This window comes from Molossus molossus, unplaced genomic scaffold (genome assembly GCF_014108415.1).
Source record: "Molossus molossus isolate mMolMol1 unplaced genomic scaffold, mMolMol1.p scaffold_m16_p_11, whole genome shotgun sequence".
NCBI lineage: Eukaryota > Metazoa > Chordata > Mammalia > Chiroptera > Molossidae > Molossus > Molossus molossus.
This window is the reverse complement of record NW_023425346.1, coordinates 78643970-78662902: the sequence shown is the minus strand read 5'-3', so window position 1 is coordinate 78662902 and position 18933 is coordinate 78643970. Positions and strand designations below refer to the sequence as shown.

At 37.5% G+C, this 18933-nt stretch overlaps 1 protein-coding gene across 9 annotated transcripts in view; it reads left to right on the top strand.

Moving 5' to 3' along the window:
• The window catches only part of UBR3 (ubiquitin protein ligase E3 component n-recognin 3), a 222767-nt gene that overhangs the window by 179544 nt on the left and 24290 nt on the right, over positions 1-18933 (top strand). For 7 of the 9 annotated variants that reach the window (XM_036253642.1, XM_036253634.1, XM_036253638.1 and 4 more), the window contains exon 33: positions 3649-3773. In XM_036253642.1, the coding sequence (XP_036109535.1) occupies positions 3649-3773 (125 nt within the window). Of the gene's footprint in view, positions 1-3648; positions 3774-16568; positions 16716-18933 lie in introns of those variants that run through there. The other 2 variants (XM_036253640.1, XM_036253641.1) reach the window with 2 other exon arrangements.

The following is an 18933-nucleotide window of genomic DNA, read 5'->3' as shown; positions in this document are numbered from 1 at the left end:
ATTTGACAAAGGAGGCAGAAATATACAATGGGCTAAAGACAGTCTCTTCAATAAATGGTGTTGGGAAAATTGGACAGGTGTGTGCAAAAAAATGCAACTAGACCACCAACTAACATCATACACAAAGAATAAACTCAAATGGATAAAAGACTTAAAAGTAAGACTTGAAAACATAAAAATCCTACAAGAAAACATAGGCAGTAAAATCTCAGACATCTCTCATAGCAATATTTTTGCGAATATATTTCCTTGAGCAAGGGAAACAAAGGAAAAAATAAACAAATGGGACTACATCAAACTAAAAAGCTTTTTGCACAGCAAAAGAAACTATCAACAAATGAAAAGGCAGCCCACTGCATAAGAGAACATATTTTCCAATGATATATGCGATAAGGGGTTAATTTTCAAAATATGTAAGGAACTTATACAACTCAACACCAAGAAGACAACCCAGTTTAAAAATGGGCAAAGGATCTGAATAGATACTTCTCCAAGGAGGACATTCAGATGGCCAGTAGATATATGAAAAGTTGCTCATCATCAATCATCAGAGAAATACAGATTAAAACCACAATGAGATGTCACTCACACCTGTTAGAACCTGGCTATCATTAATACATCAACAAACGACAAGTACTGGTGAGCATATGGAGAAAAGGGAATGCTCATGTACTGTTGGTGGGAATGCAGACTGGTGTAGCCACTGTGGAAAACAGTGTGGCATCTCCTCAAAAAAATTTAAAAAAATGGAACTACCCTTTGACCCAGCTATCCCACTTCTGGGAACCCAAAACACTAATTTGAAAGAGTATATGTACCCCTATGTTCATTGCAGCATTATTTACAAGTGCCAAGATTTGGAAACAGCCCAAGGGCCCAGCAGTAGATGAGTGGATAGGAAAGCTGTGGTACATTTACACAATGGAATACTATGCAGCTGTAAAAAAGAAGGCTCTGTTACCTTTTGAGATAGCATGGAGGGACCTGGAAATTATGATAAGTGAAATAAACCAGTCAGAGAAAGACAAATACCATATGATCTCACTTATATATGGACTCTAATCAGCAAAATAACAAACAAAATAGAAACATAGATACATAGAACAGACTGACAGCTGTCAGAGGGGAAAGGTTTGGGGGGCTGGGTGAGAAAAGGTAACAGGATTAAGCAAAAAATATATATGATACATAGACACAGACAACTGTATGACGATAGCCAGAGGGAAAGGGAAGTGGAAGTGGGCAAAGCAGGGATAAATGGGGACAGAAAGAGGCTTGACTTTGGGTGGTGAGTGCATGATGTAATATGCAGATGATGTTTTATTGAGTTGTACACTTGAAACCTGTATGGTTTTATTAACCATTTAACTCAATTAATTCCATTAAAAAAAAGAAAGAACATCTGTGGGTGTATAAAGGCCCTGTTACTAGAGAAGTATTCTTTAGGTGTACTTCAATTTTACCTTTTGATAAAACTTTTTACTTAAGTATATGAAGTGATTATTTTAAATATAGACAAATTGATATTTTATGCAAATTATGATACTCTATAAAGAGTTAAATAATGTCATTAATAAACAATCATGATATACAGGCATCTGAATCCTGTTTGTCTTCTTGTTTATCAGTACTAGAATTAATTGTGCAAGATCTAGCACAATGCCATTGCATAGGAGGCAGCTGATTGATGTATCATTCTCACGTCATTGTTACTCTCTCTCCCTTCTTCTCTCTCTAAAAAGAGGAAGGCTACAAGGAGGGAATGAATGTTTCAGCTTGTACTGAGACCCAATGGAGAGGTGCCAAATATTTCTCTTAAAAAGATCAGTCTGTTTAATTTAAAAAATAGATTGCAGGGATCTAGGAGGTGATGTGGATAAACCACTGTGCTGAAGAGTTACCATAGAAGGTCTGACTGCCGTCCTTTGAAAGGCCTGTGTATAAGGTTGGCCCTTGACTGGCATATGGGAACTTTGATTTTGAGAGGGTTTCCACCCTCTCTAGAACTAAAAAGAGTGGCTGACTATGCCTAAACTGTACAAATATTGAGGTCTATCCTAAACAAACCTGCTTTCTTCCTGGGAGTCTAGAACTTTGGTAGGTACTAGGTAAGGGTGCCTATGTGTCCTGCTCCTAATAAAAATGTTGGGCACTGAGTCTCTTAAATGAGCTTTCATGGTAGATGTTTCACACATGCTGTCACAACTAATTGCTGAGGGAATTAAGCATATCCTGTGTGACCCTACTGGGAGAGGACTCTGAAAGTGTCCTCTGGACTTCACCCAATATGCCTTTCCTTTTTGTGAATTTTACTTTGTATCCTTTTGCTGTTTTAAATCATAGGACTATATACTGAATTTTTTGAGTTTTATTGAATCATCAAACCTGGAAGTGGTCTTGGGAACGTCAACACAATTGAGATTATAGGTCTAGGCGAGAGAGGATAGAAGCCTGGTCCGGGGTATTAGAACTAAATCATGAGATATTTTTAAAGTAGAGTTGACAGGATTTGGAGGTTTTAATGTGGCAATAAATAAACAGGAAAGTATCAAGATGTCTATAAATTTCTGAATTTAGCAGCTGATTAAAAGGTAATACCCATTTACTAGGGGAGCAGCATAAGATAATAGAAGGAATACTGAATCTGACTGATGTGTTTGGATTCAAGTTCAGACCCAGTGCTTATTAACTTTGTTGCCTCTGGCACATCCTTTTAAAGCTAAGTTGTCCAGTTGAAATTGTTCCAAGGATTGAATGAGACATTTGAGGAAATTTTCTGTTATTATATATTTATAAATATTAATTATGATTATTAAGCTACCACTTATTAAGTACCTAATATGTACCAGGCATTTAACATTATTGTTACTACTGTTTTTTACATTGTTATAGTTTTCATTGAGTTTTAAAACTCAGAATACCTAAAATATTGGGATTTCTTTTTTTTACTTTAGAAGTTCTATATTGTATTGCATTTTGTTGTGTTACATTACATTATTATTTATAAGATCTATATCATATTAGAAATAGACAAAGTATTGGTTTTAAGCACTCAGACTCCCAGATGTTCTTTTTAAAAAAAATTTTTTTCTTTATTGATTTTGGAGAGATAGGAAGGAAGAGGGAGACAGAGACATAAACATTGATGAGAGAGAACATAGATTGGGCTGCCTCTTGCATGCTCCACACTGGGGATCTTGCCCACAACTTGGGCATGTGCCCTGACCGGGAATCGAACGGTAACCTCCTGGTGCATGTGTCGACACTCAGCCACTGAGCCACACTGGTCAGGCTCCCAGATGTTTTTAAGCATGTGATGTCAATAAGGGGATTTTCCAAGGTTACACAACTGTTCCAAGGTTGATTGGTGTTAGCACTCTGGTCTTCTAAAACACAGCACACCTTCCACTATGCTAAATGCCTGTCATTTACATATTTGCTGGATGAATAAAGGAACTTTGCTTTCATAATTTCAGATCTGCTGAGTAGAAAAATATATCATCACATTATAATCTCATTTTATTAATTACTTAAATGTTAAACAAAAATCAATTACACATGCAAGGAAAGGCATGTTTTTGTGAAATTGTCTTGAGTATAAAATGTCTAGATTTTAAAGAAATACTAATCTTCTCTTTTTTCTTATAGACTACTTCACCTGCATTGTGAAGGTGCTTTTTACCCTGCTGTACACACAAGCTCTTGTGGCACTTTCAGTTAAATGCAATGAGGAAGATAGGTCAGCCTGGAAACACACAGGATCTCTTAAAAAGGTTAGTGTCTTGTCTGAATTTGTCATTTAGTAGTTCGGTAAACTCATTTAAATTGGAAGTATAAATGAATGAATTAGGTGTTTGAAAGACAAAATGAGTTATTAACAGTATTTGAATTGGAAATGAAACACCTTCAGGCTAAAAACGTTAAAATGTCCCTTGTACAATGAGGTCTTCTGCATCTATTTCTAAAACTTGGCCTTTATCCATTTATTTTAGGGAAGTTTTGTTTTGCTCTTGCTACAAGCCTTAAACTTCTTACAGAAGTTACAAAAATTTTGCTAACACAGTGAGGAAGTAATAAAATGTCTGCAGACTTACCTATTTTATTATCTGTCATCATTTCTTTTTGTTGTTGTTGTTAATCCTCACCGGATATTTTTTCAATTGATTTCTAGAGAGAGAAGGTTGTGGGGGAGAGAGAGAGAAACATCGATGTGAGAGAGACATATTGATTGGTTGCCTCTTGCATGTGCCTTGACCAGGGCCAAGGATTGAGCCTGCAACCCAGGTACCTTCCCCTGACCAAGAATCAAACCCGAGAACCTTTGATCTGTAGGCAGATGTTCTAATCATTGAGCCACACCTGCCAGGGCCATCTGTCATGTTTTCTTCTTCTTGTCCCTATCCCCAATCACAATCCAAAGATGGCTTTTCACTCACCACTTCTAAATTTAAAAATCTTAAGATGAAAGATGGATCAGAAGTTTATTGCATGTAAATAATACTGTTATACTTGAGATAACTTGATTACTATATTTACCCATTTATTTTATTTGAGGCTCTTTTTCTATTGGGATTGTAAATTTGCCTCTCAGATACTTTATATGCTTAAAAATAAAATGTGCTAAACCTAAAAATAAAAAAATTCTATCCTTTTCTTAATTGTACCTTTTTTAAGTACTGCTTTTTTCCCCGTGTTAGAATATATATAAGTTCTTAGCAATTTTAAAGAAGTTCTCTTTAGTTAAAATTATGTAAACAATTTAGAACAATTGTGCAAGACTAGTTAAATGTTAAGTATTTTCAGTGGCTTGAGAACAGACGGGATACTATAGAATCAAAGAACTGACTGACAGAGTGGTTTGGTTTAGAGATAATTTAAAATAAGAAAGTTACTTTAGTATTTATTTGGGGAAATTAGTAGAAAAATAATAAGTATAGTATAAAGCAAACCTTTTGATTGGTCTATGAACTATTAAAGAGATTTTATACCTCAATGAAAAGTTTCTGTTAAAATCATATCTACTTGTATCAAAGAGAGAGGAAACTAATTAGAAATACATGAAATGTATTCAACATAACTTTCACCTTCATCACCAGTTTACTTTCAAATCATGATTATACGTACAAAAGTTTAGTATCATCACAAAGTTCATTAGTCTTACATGGGTGGTGGCCATTGAACTTAAGTACGAGGCCAAGCTCCTACCACTAAATAGAGATATTATTTAGTCTAGGCATAACTCTCTGAACCTCAGTTTTCTCAAAGGTAAATGACAATTTGGAATATATGATTTATAAGGGTGCCTCTCTTTCGATGATTCTGTTATTCCAAGTTTTCAAAATGGATTTTTGTCTTTTTTTGCAGTTATTTTTTTCTCCTTGTTCTTAGTTGATCCTTAGATAATTTTGTGTGCTGCAATTCTCTTTTTTTCTAAACATTCTTTCAATTCTCTGAACACACTCAAGTCTGATATTTGGATTGTTAGTATTCAAATCAAGTATATTATGTTTCTGTGCTATGTCATTGTTTATGTTTTCTTAGTAAACAGTCTAATAGTGAAAAATTATATATTTAAAACATTTTCTGATATAATTTGGGTCTAAATCTATTCATCGGGTTATAAAAATAGACCTTAATAATAGAAAATTAGACAGTTTTAAATCTATGATGGGAAGAACATGAACTAATTTAGGTAACTTCTATTAATTTTCTTTCTTTTTTTTTTTTTTTTTTTATCCTCACCCGAGGATATTTTTCCATTTTTTTGTACAGATAGAGGGAGGGAGAGAGAGGAAGGGAGAGAGAGAGAAACATCGATGTGAAGGGACACATCGAGTGGCTGCCACCCGCACGACCAACCAGGGCCGGGGACAAACTGCAACCGAAGTACGTGCCCTTTGCGGGAACCGAACCCGGGTCTCTCCGGACCGCAGGCCGACGCTCTAACCGCTGAGCCAAACTGGCCAGGGCTTAATTTTCTTTCTTAAGTTGATAATTGTTAGCTATTCTAAAAAGTACTTAATAAAACATTTTAATATGAGTCAGAACTTAAGCTAGAAGTTTTTAACCACATAAATTGCTTTAGTGAATGAAAACAAAAATTATAATATTCTGTAGGTTGTTTTGCTACGTTATTAGCTTTTTCTGCAGTTGATCTAAACATTTAGATATGTAGCATATTGTAAATAATAGCAACAACTGTATGAGTAATGAAATGTATCATTGCAACTTCTGTAACTACTTAGATTTCTTTATCATTCATTCCTCCTTTTCCCCCCTCATTTTCTTCTTTCTTTACTTCTTCTTACCCCTCTCCTTCCTTCTTTTCTTCCTTCATTGAGTCTCATTCCATTACTAAAATTCCTTATCCTCAGGTATGATAATTACAGTGAAAACAGATTTTTGCCATGTCTAATCTGCTTTAGGGCAATAAAAATATGTATTTTTCAAAAGAATATTATAGAGTTAGTTTAATAACGAGGTTCAATTGTGTTAGAAAAATGATCATTCCAGTTAGTACAAATTATGTTTTTTGGTTCTTTGAAATATCTGTTAAAAGAGACTTTATACCAGGATTTCTTTCTCTTTTTTCCCCCATCACCATTTATTACCCCCCCCCACTTCCACTATACCCTCTTCCACCTCCACACACCCCCTTCCACCACAATCCCGACACTATTGTCCATGTCCATGAGTTCTTTCTCTTTTTTTCTTTTATGCTCAGTCCCTCCACCCCCCCCCCCCATACCCACTCACAGACACTATAGCTGTCTGACTGCTCTCTGTCTATAAGTCTGTCTCTATTTTGCTTGTTAGTAGAGTTTGTTCATTAAATTTCACATGTGAATGAAATCATATGGTATTTGTCTTTCTCTGACTGGCTTATTTTACTTAGCACAATGTTCTCCAGGTCCATCCATGCTGTTGCAAACAGTAAAATTTTCTTCTATTTTATGACTGAGTAGTATTCCATTGTGTAAATGTACCATTGCTGTTTAATCCACTCATCTCCTTATGGATACTTGGGCTGCTTCCAAATCTTGACTATTGTAAATAATGGTACAATGAACAGAGGGGTGCATATATTCTTTTGAATTAGTGTTTCGAGTTTCTTTGGATAAATTCCCAGAAATGGAATTATTGGGTCATAAGGCAGTTTTATTTTTAATTAACTAATTTATTTTTATTTATTTATTTTTGTTACAGATATTTCTCCTTTTTTCCTCATTAACACCCTTCTCCCCATCCCCCCCATCCCCAGCTTTGTTATCCATGTCCATCCGTTATGTGTACATGCATATAAGTTCTGTGGTTTATCTCTTCCCTCCCACCCCCCACTCCGTGTTCTGACGTCTCTGTGTCTACTCTGTTCCTCAGACTGTTACATTCATTATATTCCACAAATAAGTGAGATCATGTGATATTTGTCTTTCTCTGCTTGAATTGTTTCGCTTAGGATAATACTCTCCAGGTCCCTCAGAGAATACGAGATCTTTCTTTCTTACAGCTGCATAGTACTCCATTGTGTATAGGTACCACAGCTTTTTTATCGATTTGTCTACTGATGAACACTTAGTAGTGTCTTAGCTATTGTAGTGCTATTGTTGTTTCCAGATCTTAGCTATTGTAGTGTTACTGTGAACATGGGGTACATATATTCCTTCTGGTTGATGTTTCAGACTTCTTAGGGTATATTCCTAGAAGTGGGATTACTGGGTCAAATGGCAATTCAATTTTTAATTTTTTGAGGTAACACCATAGTGTTTTCCACAGTGGCTGCACCAGTCTGCATTCCCACCAGCAGTGTACTAGAGTCCCCTTTTCTCCACACCCTCACCAACACTTGTTGTTTGATGCTTTGATGATGGCGGCCATTCTGACAGCTGTGAGGTGATATCTCCCTGTTGTTTTAATTTGCATCTCTCTGATGATTAGTGATGTTGAGCATTTCTTCATATGTCTCTTAGCCATTTGTATGTCCTGTTTGGAGAGGTGTCTATTAAGTTCCTCTGCCCATTTTTTTAATTAGATGCTTTGTCTTCCTTTTGTTGAGTTGTATGAGCACTCTATGTAGTTTGGAAATTAACCCCTTATTTGATGTATCATTGGCAATTATGCTCTCCCAGGCAGTGGGTTCCCTTTCCATTTTGATGGTTGTTTCTTTTGCTGTGCAGAAGCTTTTGAGTTTGATGTAGCTCCATGTGTTCATTTTCTCCTTTATTTCTGTTGCCTTAGGTGATATATCAGTGAAAATTCTGCTGTGTATGATATCTGAAATTTTGTTGCCTACATTTTCTTCTAGGATTTTTATGGATTCATGAGTCACATTTAAGTCTTTTATTCATTTTGAGTTTATTCTTGTGTATGGTGTAAGTTGATGGTGTAGTTTCATTTTTTTGCATGTAGCTGTCCAATTTTCCCAACACCATTTATTAAAGAGACTATTTTTACTCCATTGTATGCTCTTGCCACCTTTGTGAAATATTAATTGAGCATAATGTCTTGGGTCAATTTCTGGGTTCTTTGTTCTGTTCCACTGGTCTGTATGCCTGTTCTTGTGCCAGTACCAGGCTGTTTTGATTACAGTAGCTTTGTGGTATAACGGAGTATTGTGATCCCACCTACTTTGTCCTTCTTTTTTAAGATTGCTGTGGCTATTTGGGGTCTTTTTTGGTTCCATATGAACTTTTGAAGTATTTGTTCTAGTTCTGTGAAATATGTCATTGGTATTTTGATGGGGATTGCATTGAATCTATAGCTTGCTTTGGGTAATATGGACATTTTAATGATGTTAATTCTTCAAATCTATGAACAAGGTCTGTGTTTCCACTTTTTTATATCTTCCTCTATTTCTTTTTTCAGTGTCCTGTAGTTTTCTGCAAATAGGTCCTTTACTTCTTTGGTTCAGTTTATTCCTAGGTATCTTAATTTTTTTGCCACAATGGTGAATGGGATTGTTTTTTTTTAGTTTCTCTTTCTGTGAGTTCATTGGTGTATAAGAATGCCGTTGATTTCTTGACATTAATTTTGTATCCTGCTACTTTGCCAAATTCATTTATTAAGTCTAGTAGATTTTTGATGGAGTCTTTAGGGTTTTCTATGTCTAATATCATGTCATCTACAAATAATGATAGTTTCACTTCCTCCTTTCCAATTTGGATCCCTTTTAGTTTTTTTTCATGTCTGATTGCTGTGGCTAAGACTTCCAGTACTATGTTAAATAGAGTGGCAAAACTGGGCATCCCTGTCTTGTTCCTCTTCTTAAGGGAAATGCTTTTAGTTTGTGCCCATTGAATATGATGTTGGCTGTAGGTCTTTCATATATGGCCTTTATTATGTTGAGATATGATCCCTCTATTGCCACATTGCTGAGCGTTTTTATCAGAACCATATGCTGGATTTTCTCAAATGCTTTTTTAGCATCTATTGATATGATCATGTGCTTTTTATCTTTCATTTTGTTTATGTGGTGTATCACATTTATTGATTTGCGAATATTGTACCAGCCTTGCATCCCTGGGATGAATCCCATTTAGTCATGGTGAATAATTTTTTTGATGTACTGCTGGATCTGATTTGCTAATATTTTGTTAAGGATTTTGACATCTATGTTCATCAGGGATATTGGCCTGTAGTTTTCTTTCTTTGTAGTATCTTTTTCTGGTTTTGGAATTAGAATTATGCTGGCCTCATAATACGAGTTTAGAAGTCTTCCTTCTTGAATTTTTTGAAATAGTTTGAGGAGAATGGATGTGAGTTCTTCTTTGAATGTTCGGTAAAACTTCCTCATGAAGCGATCCAGGCCTGGGCTTTTGTTTGCTGGGAGAGTCTTGATTACATCTTCAGTTTTCTTTGTTGCTATTGGTCTGTTCAAGTTTTGTATCTGTTCCCAGTTCAGTTTTGGGAGAATATGTGTTTCTATAAATTTGTCCATTTTGCTTAGATTGTCAAATCTGTTGCCATATAATTGTTCATAGTATTTGTTAATGATCTTTTGTATTTCTGTGGTGTCAGTTGTTACTTCTTCTCTTTCATTTCTGATTTTGTGTATTTGGGTTCTCTCTCTTTGTTTCTTGGTGAGTCTAGCTAAGAGTCCATCAATCTTGTTTATCTTTTCAAAGAACCAGCTCTTTGTTTCATTGATCCTTTGCATTGTTTTTTTGGTTTCCATGTCATTTTCATTTATTTCTGCTCTGATCTTTACTATTTCCTTCCGTTTGCTTGCTCTGGGGTTTTCTTTTTGTTTGCTTTCTAGTTCTTTAAGTTGTGAGGTTAGACAGTCAATTAGAAATTTTATTTGTTTCTTGAAGTAGGCCTGTAGTACTATGAACTTCCCTCTCAGACTGCTTTTGCTGGATCCCATAGATTTTACTATGTTGTTGTGTGTTTGTTTTCTTTGGCTTCCAGGAATTTTTTAATTTTTTCCTTGATCTCCTTGGTAACCCATTCATTGTTTAATAACATACTATTTAGCCTCCATGTGTTCAAATGTCTTTGCGTGTTCTTGTTGCAGTTGATTTCTAGTTTCATGCCATTGTGATCTGAGAAGATGCTTGATATGATCTCAATCTTCTTGAACTTGTAGAGACTTAGTGTCCTAACATGTGGTCTATCTTTGAGAAGAATGTGAATTCTGCAGTTTCAGGATGTACTTCTCTGTAGATATCTATAAAATTTATTTGGTCTAGTGCTTTATTTAGAGTGTGTGTTTCCTTGTTAATTTTTTGTCCAGAGGGTCTATCCATTGATGTCAGTGGGGTGTTGAAGTCCACTGCTATGATTGTATTACTGTCGATTTCTCCTTTATATTCCTCCAGAAGATTTTAAATATATTTTGGTGTTTCTATATTGGGTGCATATATTTTTACCAAGGTTATATTTTCCTGTTGAATAGATCCTTTCAATATTATGTAGTGGCCTTCTTTGTCTCTAGTTATGGCCTTCATTTTGAAATCTATTTTATCAGATATGAGTTTTGCTACTGCAGCTTTTTTTCTTTCTGTTTGCTTGGAAAATATTTTTCCATCTCTTCTCTTTCAATCTATGTGAGTCTTTTCTTGTGAGGTGGGTCTCTTGTAAACAACATATAGATGAGTCATGCTTTTTTATCCAATCAACTACTCTGTTTCTTTTTATCAGAGCATTCAATCCATTTACATTTAAGTTGAATATTGATGTATACTTATTAATTGCCATTTTTGTTTAGTGTGGTTATATTTTTCTTACTGTTTCTTTTTCTAATTACAGCAGTCCTTTTAACATTGCTTGCCATGCTTGTTTGGAGCTAGTGTATTCCCTTAGCCTTTTTTTTTGTCTGGGAAGCTCTTTATTTGACCTTCTATTTTGAATGATAGTCTTGCTGGATAGAGTAGTCTTGGATTCAGATCCTTGTTTTTCATGACCTTGATTACTTCATGCCATTCCCTTCTGGCCTGTAGTGTTTCTGTTGAGAAGTCATCTGGTAGCCTTATTCAGATTCCTTTGTAGGTAACCTGTTGCTTATCTCTTGTTGCTTTTAGGATTCTCTTTTTGTCTTTAATTTTTGGCATTTTAATTACTATGTGTCTTTGTGTGGGCCTGTTTGGGTTCTTCTTACTTGGGTCTCTGTGCCTCTTGAACTTGAATGCCTCCTTCCTTCACCAAATTTGGGAAGTTTTCTGTCACTATTTCTTCAAATATATTCTCTAACCTTTGCTCATTTTCTTCTTTGGGGACTCCTATGATGAGAATATTATTACGTTTCCAGTTGTCCCACAGTTCTCTTAAGCTGTCTTCCTGTTTTTTAATTGTTTTTTCCTTTTGGTTTTCTGATTGGTTGATTTTTTTCTATCCTGTCTTCTAATTCACTGATCTGGTCCTCAGCTTCCTCTACTCTGCTGTTTAGTCCTTGCAATGTGTTCTTTATTTATGCTGTGTCATTCTTTATTTCCTCTTGGTCATTTTTTATTTCGAATTGGTTAATTTTCAATGTTTCTATGTCTTTACTCATGGTGTTGATGTCCTTACTCATGCTGCTGAGCTTCCTCAAAGTCATGGGTCTGAATTCTACCTCTGATAACTTGCTTAACTGCATTTCATTTATCTCATCTTTGTTAGATGTCTCTTGTTCTTTTATTTGGGATTTGTGTATTTGTTTCACCATTTTGGTTATCTCAGTGGGTTTTGAAGCCTGTCAAATTTTTCTTGTGGGTGTTGGTGTTCTGCTGTTTGTGGTTCCCTCTCCTGGGTTTGGATGTGTGTTGGAGGACCCACGTTAGAAACCACTGTCAAATCTTACCTTCCTGGGAAGATTTGCAAGCCCTGGAATGGTTCAGTTATTCTCTAGCTTTTTGCCTGGAGGCTGTTAGTCTCTGTTACTTGAAGAGCCTTAGGTTCTCAGTTGAATGAAAAACTCCCTCAGATGTTCAGCCTAACAGGATTTCCTGAGGGAAATGATCCTGGTTGGTCAGAAGCTGGTTGTTAATGAACCTCAATTTGCATTTCAATGGCCCACCTGTGGGGTTGAATCTCTGAGGGAGGGGCTGCTGCTTCTCCCCAGAGCCCTGGGAAGAAGTAAGATGACCACCATCCTGCATGGCTGTAACTCAGCCAAAGCTCTGAGCACCCTCCCAATCCCAGGTGTTTCCACACAGTTCTGGTCCAGTCTGCCCTCCTTCTGCCTGAGTCCAAGGTGAGTGGCTGTGCCTATTTTAGTGCTCTCTCCCAGCCCTCTGTGCTGTGCAGCGGGCTTGGGATTTTAACCCCGAGGGCACTGCTCACAGCTGCTGTATGTGGGCTTCCAGCCTCCCCCCTTGAATCTCTGAAGTCCTACCAGGATCGAGTCAGTGTCTTTGGGTATATGGTCCTCAGAAGCTGCTTTTCTGTTGCTTTTTCCCAACGATTTGTCTTTATTTTAGTTGTAATTCCAGTTTGGTCCTGGGAGATGGTCTGTGTAGCTTCCATTTACTCTGCCGCCATTTTCTTCCTTATTTTTAATTTTTCGAGGTAACTCCATGCTCCTTTCCACAATGGCTGCACCTATCTGCATTTCCACCAACAGTGTGCTAGAGTACCCTTTTCTCCATAACCTTGACAGCACTTGTTGATATAGTGAGGATAGCCATTCTGACAGATGTGAGGTGATATCTCATTGTGGTTTTAATTTGCATTTCTCTGATGATTAGTGACTTTGAGCATCATTTCATATGTATGCCCCCTTTGGAGAAGGGTCTATTTAGGACCTATGACCATATTTTAATTGGATTGTTTGGGGTATTTTTTTGTTGTTGAGTTGTATACATTTTTTTAAAATTTTGGATATTAACCTTGTATCAGGTATAGCATTGGCCTATATGTTCTCCTATTCAGTAGGTTGCCTTTTTCATTTTGTTGATGGTTTCCTTTGCTATGCAAAAACTTTATAGTTTGATGTAATCCTATTTGTTTGTTTATTTATTTTTTTGTTTCCCTTGCCCTAGGAGACAAAATACTGAAAAAATACTGCCATGAGAAATGTTTGAGATTTTACTGCCTATGTTTTCTTCTAGGATTTTTATGGTTTCGAGTCTAACATTTAAGTCTTTAATCTATTTTGAGTTTATTCTTGTGTGTCGTGTAAGAAAGTGGTCTAGTTTCAGTCTTATTATCAGTCTCTCCCTTTATGTCCATCAAGATTTGCTCCACATATTTAGGTGCTTATATGTTGGGTACATAAATGTTTGTAAGGTTTACATCCTCTTGTTGGATTGCTTCCTTTGTCTTTATGTAGTTCCTTCTTTGTCTCTTACTATAGCCTTGGTTTTATCTTTTTTTTTTTTAATCCTCACCCGAGGACATTTTGCCATTTTTTTTTTGTACAGATAGAGTGGGAGGGAGAGAGAGGAAGAGATAGAGAGAGAGAAACATCGATGTGAAAGGGACACATCGAGTGGCTGCCACCGCACGACCAACCAGGGCCGGGGACAAACTGCAACCGAAGTACCTGCCCCTAGCGGGAACCGAACCCGGGTCTCTCCGGACCGCAGGCCGACGCTCTAACCGCTGAGCAAAACCGGCCAGGGCTATCTTTTTTTTATTATTGTTATTATTGGCTTTTTTTAGAGCAAGAGGAAGGGAGAGAAAAAGATAGAAACATTGGTGTGAGAGAGAAACATTGATTGGCAGCCTCCTGCATGCACCCTACTGGGGATCAAGTTGCAACCTCAGCATGTGCCCTGACTGGGAATTGAACTGGGACCTCTCAGTCTGTGAGACTATGCTCAATCCACTGAGCCATACCAGCCAGGCGATAGCCTTGGTTTTAAAGTCTGTTTAATCAGATATAAGTATTACTAACCCAGCTATTTTTTTTTCCTTTCTATTTCTTTGAAATACCTTTTTCCATCCCTTTACTTTCAGTCTATGTATATCTTTTGTTCTAAGGTGGGTCTCTTGAAGACAGCATATACATGGGTCTGGTTTTCTCATCCATTCAGCTGCCTTATGTTTTTCTGATTGGTACATTTAAGCCATTTACATTTAAATTGATTATTTATAGGTACATATTTATTGGCATTTAATTTTTTTCACTATGTTTCTCTGTATTGTTGTTTTCCTCCTCCTCCTTTTCTTATCCTTCTTTCTTCTTCCTCCTTCTTTATTCTTTCTTCTTTCTTTTTCTTTCTGTCTGTACCGCAGGCCGACGCTCTAACCGCTGAGCCAAACCGGCCAGGGCCTTTCTTTTTCTTTCAAGCCCTTTAACATTTCTTGTAATACTGGTTTGTGGTAACAAACTTCTTTAGCATTTTTTTGTTTGGGAAGCTCTTTATTTCTTCTTCAGTTTTAAATGATTGCCTTGCTGAGTAAAGTAGCCTTGGTTGTAAGTTGTTTTGCATCACTTTGACTATTTCATGCCTATCTCTTCTGGCCTGAAATGTTTCTATTGAGATATCAACAGACAGTCTAATGGGAGCTCCCTTATAGGTAACTGACTGCAGCTTTTAAGATTCTCTCTTTGCCTTTAACTTTTGCCATTTTAATTATGATGTGTCTTGATGTGGGCCTCTTTGGGGCCATCTTTTTTGAGACTGTCTGCACTTCCTGGACTTTTATGTCTTTTTCCTTTACTAGGTTAGAGAAGTTTTCAGTCATTATTTTTTCATATAGGTTCTTGATCCCTTGCTCTCTTTCTCTTCTCCTTCTGGTACCCCTGTGACATGGATATTGTTTTAATTAATTTTTCCCTCCAAGTCCCTTAAACTATTCTCATTTTTTAAAATTCTTTTTTCTTTTTTGCTGCTCTGATTGGGTGTTTCTTTTCTACCTGGTCATTTATTTATTTATTTATTTATTTATTTATTTACTTATTTATTTATTTATTTTTATCCTCACCCGAGGACATTTTTCCATTTTTGTTCAGGTAGAGTGGGAGGGAGAGAGAGGAATAGAGAGAGAGAGAGAAACATCGACGTGAAAGGAACACATCGAGCGGCTGCCACCCGCACAACCGACCAGGGCTGGGGACAAACTGCAACCGAGGTACATGCCCTTAGTGGGAACCAAACCCGGGTCTCTCAGGACCGCAGGCCGATGCTCTAACCGCTGAGCCAAACCGGCCAGGGCTCTACCTGGTCTTTTAAGTCACTGATTCAGCCCTGTGCTTCATCTAATCTACTGTTTCTACTGTTTATTCCTTTCAGTGTATTCTTTATTTCAGATATAGCATTTTTCATTTCTGAGTGGTTTTTGTTAATGGTTTCTATGTCCTTTTGCATTCTCTTGAGCATCCTTATAATCATTACTCTGAACTCTCTAATTGATAATTTCTTACCTTCATTTCATTTTGCTCTTCTTCTGGGGAATTCTTGTTCTTTCTTTTGGGATCTGTTTCGTTGTTTCCCCATTTTGGCGGCCTCTTTGTATTTATTTCTAGGTATTAAGTAGAATTGCTACAACTCCCAGTCTTGGTAAGGTGGTCTTACATAGTAAGTGACCTGTGTGACCCAGCGGTGCGCTCTCCCTGATCTCCTGAGCTGGAAGCTCTAAGAATGTCCCTTGTGTATATTATGTGGGCCCTCCTGTTGTAATTGACTCTTGATTGCTATTAGCCCGTTTGTGTGTGGGATTGACTCCCAGGCTGGCTGGTAGTGAGGCTTAATCCACAACAGAGTGTGCAAGCTGCTGTGCAGGTGCGGATCACATGAAGTGGAATTTGCCTCAGTAGGGTTTGGTGTCTGCCTAGATCTTCCTGTGGATATGTTGCTTGTGAAGCTTATTGGATCCTGCTCTGTTGTGTGAAGTTGGCCACTCGGTTTATTGGTTCTGGGCCTCTTTGGAGGGACTCTGTTGCAGGCCAGTATCAGACACTGTCTGTGACTGGCCCTGGGCAAGCTGTTTGGGGCTATCAGCAATCCACACCAGACTTTTGCAAGCACCAGGCCCAGTGGCAGCTCAGCAAAAGTCTGAAAGCACTCAGAGATCTGCCTCTGTTTACAGCTGTCTGTTAGGTTCAGTCACTTAAAGAGCTTCAGGTTGTATTTACTCAGTAGGGTGTGAGCTTCACAGGGTGCAGCAGGAGAAATTCCAATGGTGGGGCTCTTTCTTCCCCTCAGGCTGATGCTGCATAGAGGGGTATGCTCTGCTGAGAAAGATAGCTTCTGCAATATGGGGGAATGATTCAGCACAGTGATCCTGGCAATTGGCCTCTCAGCTCTTTCCCCAGAGCCACCAACCCCAGACTCTCGTCATGCAGCTCCAGTCTGCTCTGTCCTCTCTTTGCTGGAGCCAAGGGTGAGTGGTTGCAAATGAAATTTTGTGCTTTGGCTCTTTAAAAGGGTGCCTGTGTTTCTAGCCATCTCTCCCTGGTAGACAGAAACCCCTCTTTTTTTCACAGCCAGTTATGTTGCCACCTTTCCCTGGGGAGTCCCTGGGGTTTAGACCCCAGACTTATGAGGAACTCCCTGCAGCTGATATATCCTTCCAGAACTTCAGCTGCTGCCTGTGAGTGCCCATACAGCCCTCTTGTACCTCCACACCTCCTACCAGTCTCTGTAAGTCCTTGGTTGTAAGGCTTCTCTCCAGCTAGTCTTCAGTTGGTTATTCAGGATGATATTTCTACACTTTACTTGTAATTCCAGTGTGGTCCTCACATAATTGCAGTTTCAACTTTCTCTAGGAATGTAATCTTCATCTGTCAGTCTGGAATTTTTCTCATCAATACCAGTGAGATAATTTGTCACCTGGGCCCATTCCATCTCTCAGAGGAAGTTGAGGCAATCTTCATACCAGGATTTCTCAGTCTGGGGTCCTTTTCCTTTTGTTTTGTTTTGCTGAGGACTAGGGCCATAGCATGTACTCAAAGGTCCTGTCACCCCAAAATGTTTAAGAAGCACTACAATTTAGACATAGCCTCTACCCAACACAGCATTTATTGCATCTCCCAACCCTTGATCCTTTTCTTTATTTAACCCACATACCTTTGCCACTTCTCCCATAGGATTCCTTTGATCTTGAGTCTCGGTCTTCATCCACGGTCTTAAAAATCTTCTTCTGAAGCTTTATGAGCATACTTGTTAGTTTATTCAAATATTGCCTATATAAAATATGCTTTACTAAGACTTTCTTATGTATGAAATAATCCTTATCTAATACTCTTTTTTTTTAATTTGAGAAGAATTTGGTAAAGGGACCTGATTTTTAATTAAAATATGGGTGATATACAATATTGCAGTTGTTTTTATAATTAAAAATCAAGACACAGTAACAATGTGTAACTGAGTGAATATGGCAGAAAGGATAGGGGAGTGATTTAAAGATAATGCAAAGAGCCCTGGTCAGTGTGGCTCAATTGGTTGGGCATCATGCCATGCACTGAAAGGTCACTGGTTTGATTCCTGGTCAGGGTACACACCCAGGTTGTGGGCTCTATCCATATTAGAGGGTGTGCAGTCAATCAATGTTCCGCTCTCACATCAATATTTCTCTTTCTTTCTCCCCTTCTCCCTTCCTCTCTCTCTCAAAATCAATAAAAATATTTTTTTAAAAAGCTCTCCAAGTGATTCCAATGTGCAGCCAGCCAGAGTTGAGAGCCCTTTAAGAAAATGCAAAGAATTGATTATCAAAAAAGGCACTTCCAGAGAAGTTCTAAGATGAGAAACTCCAATAATGCCAAAATAAATTTCATCAGTTGGGTATTTATTGCTCAGATTTTTGTTATGCAGTAGGCTACATGTAAAATACAAAGCATAATTCCTGACATTTTGGAATTTACAGTCTAGTTGAAGAGAGCACAGTAACATGTGTGAAACAATAAGGGACTCTATACAGAATGAATGTCATCAAATAACAAACTCTGTGGTCCAGACTATCAGTGCCTTAAAAATTCAGGGTACATTTATATTCCACAGCCTTTACTCAATTCTTATTAGTGGTGCATTGACTGTCTTGAGCATGTGGGTATTATTTTCTTAGGGAGAATTTCCAGGAGTGGGAATTATTGGGTCAAAATCTATTATTTAATATGTTTGTTTATACATACATTATATAATTCATATGCTGTCTTGTTTTCTGTTTCTTTTTAAATCCTCACCCGAGGATATTTTTCCATTGCTTTTTAGATAGAGTGGAAGGGAGAGAGGGAGAGAAACTTTGATGTGAGAGAGTCACATCAGTTGGTTGCCTCTTGCATGACCCCCACTGGGGCTGGGGATCAAACCTGCAACCCAGGTATATGCCCTTGACCGGGAATTGAACCCTCAACCCTTCAGTTTTTGGGCCAACACTCTAACTGCTGAGCCAAACCATCAGTGCTCATATGCTGTATTTTAAAGAACTATTTAATCATCTACCCAATTTCATGGTGAATCCAGAGGTATACTGTTGTATACAGGTTTTGAGGAATTGAAGTTTACATATTTGAAAAACAATGCAATTATAATTATGTTGTACTCTTAAAAAGTGTTTTCTATGTTAATTTTT